The sequence below is a fragment of the Trichoplax adhaerens genome, genomic scaffold (assembly GCF_000150275.1).
Source record: "Trichoplax adhaerens TRIADscaffold_5 genomic scaffold, whole genome shotgun sequence".
Lineage (NCBI taxonomy): Eukaryota > Metazoa > Placozoa > Uniplacotomia > Trichoplacea > Trichoplacidae > Trichoplax > Trichoplax adhaerens.
Genome location: NW_002060947.1, coordinates 1,290,498 through 1,301,170, shown reverse-complemented (window position 1 = coordinate 1,301,170; position 10,673 = coordinate 1,290,498). Strand labels below are relative to the sequence as shown.

General features: G+C 30.8%; 1 protein-coding gene across 1 annotated transcript; it reads left to right on the top strand.

The window, feature by feature from the left end:
• Positions 1-8,205: 8,205 nt before the first annotated feature.
• TRIADDRAFT_25027 (uncharacterized protein) lies at positions 8,206-10,210 on the top strand (the record flags this gene model as incomplete). The annotated part of the gene is made up of 2 exons (XM_002112736.1): positions 8,206-8,392; positions 9,105-10,210. 2 exons carry the CDS (start codon positions 8,206-8,208, stop codon positions 10,208-10,210), a joined length of 1,293 nt encoding a protein of 430 aa, XP_002112772.1.
• Between the last annotated feature and the right edge of the window lie 463 nt (positions 10,211-10,673).

The window sequence follows — 10,673 nt, the reverse complement described above, 5'->3', positions numbered from 1 at the left end:
TGCTATATTTTATGCGTAACTTTAGAATGGATTTAACTTAAATGTCTAGAAAATATAATCAAAATATGTAATGTTGTAGTAAATTATTAATAAGTGTCGGTTTTAAAAGCACAGGAAGTAGTACTAAATACGTCGTAATGAAAGAAAATGCATAGTAATTAAGGAAGAACTAATACGCAATATAAATGCGTATAAGATATTGCTATCATGTAAACGTATATCTATATTTTTTCCGAAGGTTCTGAAAATTTCTGATACGACTAGGATTTTTTAAAGTATTACAAATGGTTTATTTAAAATTCAAATGTAGATAATAATAATTATTATTAGATTTATACATATATAGGGGCAAACTACTGTTTTTATCTTAAAAAATATTATGGTGTTGAAAGTGATTTTTTTCTCCTACGGTTCATTCATTGGGACTTGGTGCCGTATGGTATGATATCGTAAAATATTTTATTTAGGATTACCTCGCCTTGTTCTCAGTGAAACTAAAATATCAGATATTAAGTAAACAAGTTGAATGGTGGAAATAATTTAATATTTATTAGATCGTTTTTAATCTATAAATATAAATTTAGGCGGAAGTTGAGATTAATTCAATTTTTCAAATAGATATCATTATTAAGTAAGAAATATATTGTAAACGAAACATAGTACGATAGTTCACATGCAATTGAATAAATACCTAAAGTTCTCGTAAACTAAACAGAATATCTAAATTGCAAATGAAGTTACTTTCCTTCCGATGTATTGCGTTTAATTTTTTCAATTAAATGTCATTACAGCTATATGAATAGAATATATCGTATGTATTTTAGCCAGATGATTTTAATGAAAATTTTAATCAAAGTTTACTTTTAGCTTTCAATTCACCGTTACTCAAGGAATGGAGATCAATTAGCTGTAAAAAATTTGCGATTTCTTTAATGATGAATTAAAATAGAAAGGAAGAGACGATATAATGTTTTTTGTAATGCTAATATTACTACTTACTGAATTGCCTTTTGCAGTGGTACAAATCAAGTAGTGATTAATAATGAATTATTCAGAGCGTTGGAAAGTGATAAAGTAAAAGTAAAATAAAAAACTAACAAATTCTTGATAATTTTAACATGCGTAAAGGAGCTTATCATTTCTTCAATAAACATGTATATTGTCAATATCGCGATTATGAGCAGTTCCGTTTCAAATGCAGATATGTACAGCAATAAACATTTACAATCTTAAATAGGCTGAGAAATGATTTAGGGCACTATTCTCTGCGGCTTACAATGTTTCGTCAATTTATGTTAAGATAAGGTGCTATAGTAACTGTATTAGCAATGAGGTAGTAAGTGACTACTAGTAACGCTAATATTAACAATTAAGGTATAACTTAGCAGCAACATATATACTAAGTGTAGCAAGAAGAAATGAATAATGGAAAAATTAATTCTGTATCTAAATAAGATTAAATATAGGAGAAATAATTGAAAATATCGTAAATGTGATTTAGTATAAAAATAAGTAAAGAATGAAACGTCAGCTCCTTTTAGCGGATATAAACAGCTACGTAGAAAATCGAGAACCGTCGTCTGAAGCTTCATTATGTCATCCTACTTAAGGTAAAATGTACCGTATTGTAAAATAAAACATCGATCAAATAATGTCTAATTGTCCTTTTAATATATTGTTCGTTAATAATATGGGCTCTTTTCTGCCATTATAGGCTAGTTTTAATTCGATATCTAGGGATGCTATTTATAAATTCCACAAGTTTTATCTATTTCATATTCGGAAATCCAGGTACTTAACACTAAACTTAGCTACGGTAGTTAAGACAGGTTAACTTAAGCTGATAAATTAATCCTTAGCTGCGTACTAATTTTGAACGTCATTTTTTAGACTAAACCTGGATCGGCTTCGTCGGCGTAATATGACATAAATTGATATTGCACTGTTGTGAATTCAGCAAGCTATTAATTAAAAGTAACCAGTTTAGCAGTTTGTGCGTGAAACTTAAGCTAATTACGGGATATTTAACAATAAAGCTTATAGATAGTAGCTTGTAGGAGAGTTATTTTATATTTAGCAATCAATATTTGTATGTAATACTAATACATATTATTAGATAAGTTTCTTGTGTGCAGTCTAATTCAGTTTATGACCGCATCATTTATCATCGTTTCAAACATATCTGATTTAAGAGATAATAAATCTTGGCGGATTTATTATGGTGTGCCTGCTATTCGATATCTTGATACTATTATATTTTGTTTAGCTACCTCTAGTTTCTTAAGTAAATGTTAATCATACAGGAATGCTAAAAGATAATTAGCATATAATTCAATATTGAAAGAAGGAGTTTGCTGTCTTAGGCTATCTAATCAATATTTCAGCATCTAATCTAAGCCCGACAGCGTAATTAAAGGAATAGGAAAGTTAGCTTAAGAATTTACTATTATCGGACGAAAGTGTATATAGATAAGCAGCTATAGAGTTTAAAATAGTTTGTATGGTACTGTTTTCTTAGCTATAATATTACTTTATTTTAAATTGATAGTGGAAGTAGATTTTCAATAGCATAACATGAACCTAACAAAAATTTAAGGAAAAAAATAATTTGGCAATATGCAAAATTTTAATACTACATCATACTCGTATATCCGAAACCGTTTTGTGGACTAGCCATTTGTCACAAAACAGCTTTGCAACAAGATAACGCAATATACGATCAATAAGTCAATTCCTTGAACCACGTATCAAGGAACGATATCTGCACTGTCACGAACACTTTTGCTCTACTAGCAGACTACACAAAGACTTAAACGCCTCGTATTTTACGTTAAACACTAAGTTGGAGAAATTCACTTTATTTCACGATATGCTGCATTTATATACTACTCCTCAATAGTTCATGAGTCATAGTTAATACAATTAACATTGGAATCATTTACTGAATTAGATATTAACTTTAGCTACTGCTCCCTTAATGCAGACAACAGTATTTACGAACATAGACATGTAATGACTAATACAGAATAGTCAGATTACGATATGTCCTATCACGGAACATTTCCATGATAATTTACAGTCTACCATAAGTAAATTACAATCACAATGATTCGAATTATAAGTAGATGATTTGCATTCCCTATTATAACTATTAATTTCAGTATGTGTATAAGTGTCACTGTCATAAAAAGTCAGTGCTATATTAAAATACAGTATATCCAAATTATAAGTTAACTAAATAAGGATAGTCTAACATAATTATCCTAACATAGTTATTTCTACTGTAATACAGTATTCAACACTGTAACACCATTATTTTGAAGAAATTTAAATTTCACTCAAAAATGTGCCGTATTTACCCTTGTAACCGTTAACTCCTTCAACTATTAACGGAATTATCACGAAAGTAATCTTCGTGACGTGTACATTATTTTTATGTTATATTCTGTATTTGCTTATATATTAGTAACGTCTACGGTCTCCTTGATTTGTAACTTTAGTGGCTAACACTTGATGTCTTAGCAATCCTTAATTTAGAATTAAATATACTAAAATAGTAATTTCCAACTGGTTTAACTAGATAGTGTCTATCGCCTCGAAGGATGTCGAGGTTGAAAGTACAATCTTTAAGTTTAGATAAAATATCTTAGTAAGATAGCCAAATATTGTTAAACTATTATTAGAAATTGAGTAATTTTAATACTGATACAGTAAATCTAATAGGATTAGACTGTGTTTAATCCGTATAAATAGAGGCTCTTTAGAGTATGAATTAGATTAATGTCTAATAGACGAGGTAACTCGTGTAGTTAAATTAGTTTTAGGTACCGAAGCCTATATAAGTGACGGCTTCGCCGACAATAAATTATATTGTGATTTTCTAGAAGTTTGGAGATCTCACTGTGTTAAATCCTATCTACCTAGGAATATCAATCATTGATATTCTAAATTACGCTAGCGTATGCTAGAAAACACTCTCCCAAACCTAGTTGCAAGTTAGGGCTATTCCTAGCTGGTAAAATAAATCTTCTATCGCTTATTTTAAAATCTCTTTTCATTACAATGAATCTTCATCTAGGCCCTAATAATTAATTATTCATAAAATTGTTAGGCATTGCATAACTTAGCTAATGGAAATTAAATAGAATTCTTTTTGTTTCATATGTTAGAAAAATCCAATTGAGTAAGCCTCGGCTGTTCTGTTTGCTAATTGTTTGTCATTTTCATATGGTAATATTTGGAATGAAAAATGAGTTCTGATTTTGAAATTAGATTAAAGAACGTGGTCATGCGATGGTGGACAATCAGATAATTGTCAACATAATATTAAGTATTGACACAAGGCTGTTAACATACGGCAGATGTAAAGCGGATTTCGGTAAAATAGGAGTAATTCAGATCTATTGGTGGTACTTTAGTTGATCCGCAATGATTCTGACAAATCAAACAAAGACTTTCGCATGATTTTTTACAAGTATTAATAAATTACCAAAGTTTCTAAGAATTAGTATCTACTTTTGCTTTTTTTAAACAAGCTAAAGTATAAGTAGGTGGGGGCCAGTTTAATGCTAGCATTCTTTTTTATCTTAAATCGCACTAAATGTCATCATTTCGGTATTCTAGATCATGTTCTAGCAATACAAATTCATCGTCAATTAAAAATTGGCATATATTTTGTCTATGGTGCCTATAGGAATACCAAATGACATTGAAAATAATCATTTTATTGGTACAGCACATAAAAATACTTTATTCCTGTAGCAACACATTAAGCGGGCTTACGGTGATGTGCTATGATCGTGTAGGATAATTATCCTAGCTTATTCGTAATCTTTATTCTTAGGTATTTGATGTACTAAATAGATACATATGATTAGTTTGCTCTACCCCATTCGTTATCTGATTGGGAGAGATATGAATGGCATCCATTATGATGCCAGACGTTTATTGATATTATTAGATCATCACGGTAGAATAACATTTGTATCGAATTTGAATTAGTCTTGGAACCATATGCATTACATATCAGGAAGCCAGATAAGATTATCAACATTAAGAAGCCAAATTTCACAAAGAAATCAAAATTTTAATCATTTTATTCTTATTTAATGAAAAAAATGGAAATTATAGGACTGTATGCCTTTGTAATATGGATTGCAACGTGTAAGGCATCAAATCAAGAAATTGTATTTGGTGAGAATGACAGATAATGTCGGTCAATATTTTTTTAAGCAGTCTAAACGCAGCTTTGATAATCATCTCGGGATCAATTATATATTTATTTGTAATATCTAAATATCATAGATTTAACAACATAGATCAGAGATTTTAATTTAAAGTTTCGTTTTGTCTGGCTTATTCTTAAACTTCTCATAACCATTAGAAGATACAATATGTATAAATGAAATGTTTTTAGTCAAACCTTATAACGAATATGAACCATATTTAAATTAAGTAATTCAGTAACTTTTAATCGATATCGAATTTTGACTGCTGATACTTTGTTAATTCAGGAGGAATAACACTAAGCTCTTCCCCACCTCATATTACGCAAGAGCAAGTAGCTTTTGAATATGCTGTGGAACATTTTAGCTCCCAGCTTCAATCTCTTTATAACATTAATATTACTACGACTATGGCTGATGTCGATATGAGCCAATTGACAAGCATTCAAAATGCAAGTAAGTTACGCTCTAAATGACGTTGCCATTAGACCTGAGAGAGGCTCGGTTAAAAAAATTTTATATGTATTATTTCACGATTGATAATTATCAATCCTTAACAGGTTGAATCTAGCTCTATAATTTTATAGACACTATGTATTTTGCTACTAATTTTATTAGAGCAAAGCATGAGTACGGAGTGCTTTTTTTTCGTTGTACATATTTCGTATAACCGGAAATTGTCTATCAGTCGATCATTTTATGTTGTCATCATATCATAGAGGAAATTGTATCATATAGATCAAATAAGTTCGAACTTAATTTATTATAATTGCATCTATAGTTTGTCAACAAGTCGAAAGAAAAGCTATTGCAATTTTTGGCCCGTTGTCAAAATACCATTTACATCCATCCTTGATTATTTATCTATGCAAATCACTCAATTTACCCTATTTTTCTACCGATAACCGAGCTGTGGATAAAGATGATAGTACATTTGTCATGGCCCCATTACAAGAAGATATTGATTTTACGACAATCGAAATTGCTAAGCGATTTAAATGGCGCAAAATAGCAGTAATATTTGATGGTATGAGAGTAAAAGGATGAATTTGCCATTGTATCGTGTCGATAATATGTTGAAATTGAATATCTTGAATATATCCATGTATATTAAATACTTTGCTTGAACTACATTTTTTAAAATATTTAGAAATGCATCGGATTGAAAACTTAGTTAATGATGTTTATACTACCTCTTGGGAAATGCGACTACATTATATTGATGGAGATGCCACCATTCAGGGTAAAAAGTTGGCATTAAAGAAAGTTTTCGATAGTGTTAAAGAAGAGAAAATTGCCCATTTCTTGATTAAATGCAGAGACAATAATACAGCTTTACTACTTGATTATGTAAGTAATTAGATTGTCAGTAAGAAAAATGTATTTATTTTAAGAAATATTAAAATATTGCACGCCGCAAAGGATATGGAAGCTCTTGGATACTTTGATCACAGCATAAAAAGACACTTGTAATAAGACAATATTATGAAATTAATTCTTATTCTGTAGGCATACCAATTAAATATGTTGAATTCATCCGGTTATCATTGGATTATATCCACGATCGTAAGATTTTCTTAATATGTTATTTCTAGAGTTTAAATTGAGTAATTAGCAATTCATTGAAAATCGAACGAGATCAAGTTGTGATCTGATATATTGAAAAATAGAACGATGCTATCCTACATGATTGATTAGCAATGCTTTCCTGTATGGATTTAGGACATTGACGCAGTATTCAGTAGTGTAAGCGTTCAACCTGGTGATGCAAAAATTATGACATTGCGCTTAAGTCCAGTGTTTGAAAGAAATTTTGAAAAAATTGAACGGGATATTTTATCAAGATATAAGTCAAGAAGCTCTACTACACTTAATAAAGACATCGATAAACTTCATGTTAGTGGTATTTCTATATTAAGCATTTATAACCAATATGCTATCAAATCTCAATTATGACAACGATAATGACGGATATCGCGGAATTTGTAATTTTTGCGTATATTAAGTTAATAAGATTAACCAAAAACCTGCTATGAAAAAATTCTTAACTTAGTCTACCTTTCTATTCAATTAATGAATATAGGTTAGTGCAAAATTAGTTTTTGATTCGGTTGAAGTGATGGCGGACATTACAGACAAGATGTATAGGCTGTATAAATCTATAAATTTATTAACCAATCCCAGTTTATTACCACACTGTTTAACCGACAAACCATTTGCATATTCTGAAGTAATTCAGCTAATTCAGCGGGTAAGTTACCATGTTATTATACTTAAAAAGAAGAGTATGTAATTTGATATTATAATTATAGATCAACATCAAATCAGTATCTTAATCTAATTCTGAATGTAGTGATGATCTTATACTGTAGCAATGATAGCTAATGAATACTTTATATATTTCCCAACAGTTACTGATATCATTGCATTTGTTCGCTGTGACCATTATAATTATTGATCTCCTAAATTAATTTATATCATTCAGGTAAAAACGCGTGGCTTAACGGGAGTAGTCGAGTTTGATTCTCATCGGAAGAGAAAAGGCTATATGCTTGAAATTATCAATTCCACCTTTGAAAACATATTGTCTACTCCTCAGATAGTAGGCTATTTCCATCAATTTTGGTCACTCGTTATAATATGGATTCTAATAGAATTTTCTATCTGCTTAGATCGCAACTTTTGACTCGAATATTAAATCTGTGCAGTGGCCTACCAATGACGGAAGAAACAAGCTTCGAATCGTCACAGTCTTGGCAAGTTCTATCTTTAGTACCGTATATTCGCTTAATTTGATGCTATAAATTAGTAAATAAATGGCAGATTTCTGTAAGATAGTAGTTTTTATAACGTTTCAGAAATAATTTATATGTTTCGTGCCTACAGAAATTGGTTACGTTTGGTTAAATTGTGAAACTAGCTAATTATGTTTGATCGATGAAATGCTTAATATTACATTTAGTCTGAACCATTTGTTTTCATGAAAGAATATGATGTCTTTACTGGTCAGCCATCTTATCAAGGATTCTGCATCGATTTAATTAATGCTATCAGTGAAATTGTTGGTTTTAAGTATGAGTTATATGTATCACCGGATGGACAATACGGTAGTCAGTTGAATAACAGTAAATGGACTGGTATGGTAGGGCAATTACAAGATCATGTAAGTTATTATATAACGGCGATTACCTGCAATATTATTATTCCGATGAAATCCAGGATGATCTTATAGATATAGATTATAATAATATTACATATTAATTATCATAACCGCAATTGCAACACAGATACCTTTCAATTGAAAGTATAGCTAGTTCTAGGTTGGTTGCTAATATGCGTTTCTAGTCACTAAGGCCTAGTTACACTACCTTAGTCAGTTAAATACTTATGAAACGTTCCACACTAGGTAAAAAGCCTTTGTTAAAAAAGTACTTTCACTGCAGTTTCATCTACTTCCTCTCTAGCTAGATAATTATGGAGCTCTTTATATACTATTAATAGGTTAGTCCATACACAAACGATATTCAAAACACATAAATTATTTAGTCTCCTTAAGACAAGTTCAATATAGATTTATATGAGATACCAATCCTATTAAGTTCATTTTATTCGCTGTTCAATTTAACAATTAACAGCTATACTTTCTTTTACTAGTATAATAGCAGCATATGAGTAATTTTGCTTTAAGAGATCTCTAAATTTGAGATGATACTGTTTCTATAGCATCTTATTATTTTGATATTGAAAAATGATATATTCAAAGGAATTGCTGACAATCAAAGGGAGTTTCTTGTAAATCGAAACTTAATAATTGCTTCCATTAAATGTTGTTTGAAATAAATCTTATCTAATTTCTCGTATCTGATCAAATTCAGTTAGGCGATGCTGCACTAGGAGATTTTACTATCAGTCGAGAAAGACAGAGAGTGATTGAGTTTACTGTGCCTTATTTTTATTCACACACGGCTATCTTACTCAGGCACCCTGGTCAGCGATCACCGGATCTTTTTCAGTTCTTGTATCCTTTTACCTTAGAAGTTTGGATATCGGTTATTATCGCTGCTGTTGGAGTTAGCTTGCTACTGGCTATTTATAATTATCTAAGTCCGTATAGCTGGGGAAATATTAATAATCAAGCTCGTGAGGCTGGGATGGATCAAACACTGGGCAATAGCATATGGTTTATATCCGCAGCATTACTTCAACAAGGCTGTGAATCTACACCTCGTGGAGTATCTAGTCGAATTTTAGGATTATCATGGTGGTTTTTTGCATTAATTATAGCTCAAACGTACACAGCTCAGCTAACTGCTCATCTCTCGGTGACACCTACGAATCCTACAATTTCTTCAATTCATCAATTAGCTAATAGTCACCAATACCGTGTCGGCGTTACTAATGGTAGTCAAACCTTAGATTTTGTAAAAAGCTCTACGTCTTCGGTGCACCAAGAACTGTGGAATAAGATAGTAAAAGGTGGCAAGTTATGCGAGAATACTAGCGAAGGTATAGAAAATGTCCATCAAGGTTCATTTGCTTTTCTATTGGATCGACCTAAAGCGAAATATACTACTTTTCGACTTCCTTGCGATTTAATGATTATTGGCAAACCTTTTAATCAAAACTCATTCGGAATCGGCTTACCGATGCACTCGGCTTACCTTCGAAATTTTAGTTTAGCCATATTAAAATTAAAAGATCGTGGATATCTTGATTATCTGAGAAAGAAGTGGTGGAGTGATCGTAGCCAATGTACATCCTCCAGCAAAATCGATTCTGATGTTAGTCAAATGACTATAAGATATTTAGGCGGAATATTCATCACTCTATTTATTGGCTTTTTTATTGGATATGTTATTCTATTTGCTGAAATGGCGTGGCATTACTATCATCTAAGAAATGAGGTAATAGTTATTTTCGATTTCGGTTCTTATACTGTAGAAATAACTCCAACAGTATTCAATTCTAGGCTAAGTTCTTGGTAGGAAAGTTGATTGCTAAATTGAAAGAAACAAACGATTTCTACAGGGACTTGACTACTGCATGATATAATAAAATTTTCATTCTACTTATAAATTTTAGAACTCTAGTTTATCCTGAAATGCAGTAAATGTCTGATTCCTTTTCTAAATCTGTAGAAACTCTTGCTTTCTAACATATGTAGATTTTCATTATACTGTATTAAAATGTTCTATCTCGGGCTTGATGTAAATTATTTGGAAGATAAAATTAAGCTATTATGGTTTAAGAGTCCTATAATATCCAATCTTAGTAATGATGATCAACATTCTCTGCAATTTCTATCGACTGTAGGTCTTATAGTTGTCAATTTATTTCTATTGCTACGTCAGAATGTTGATTTTCGTAATGATCAGCATTTTTACAGTTGCTAACGAGTACAGATCTTACAATTTTCTACTTATTTCCACCGCTATGTCAAAAGGTTGA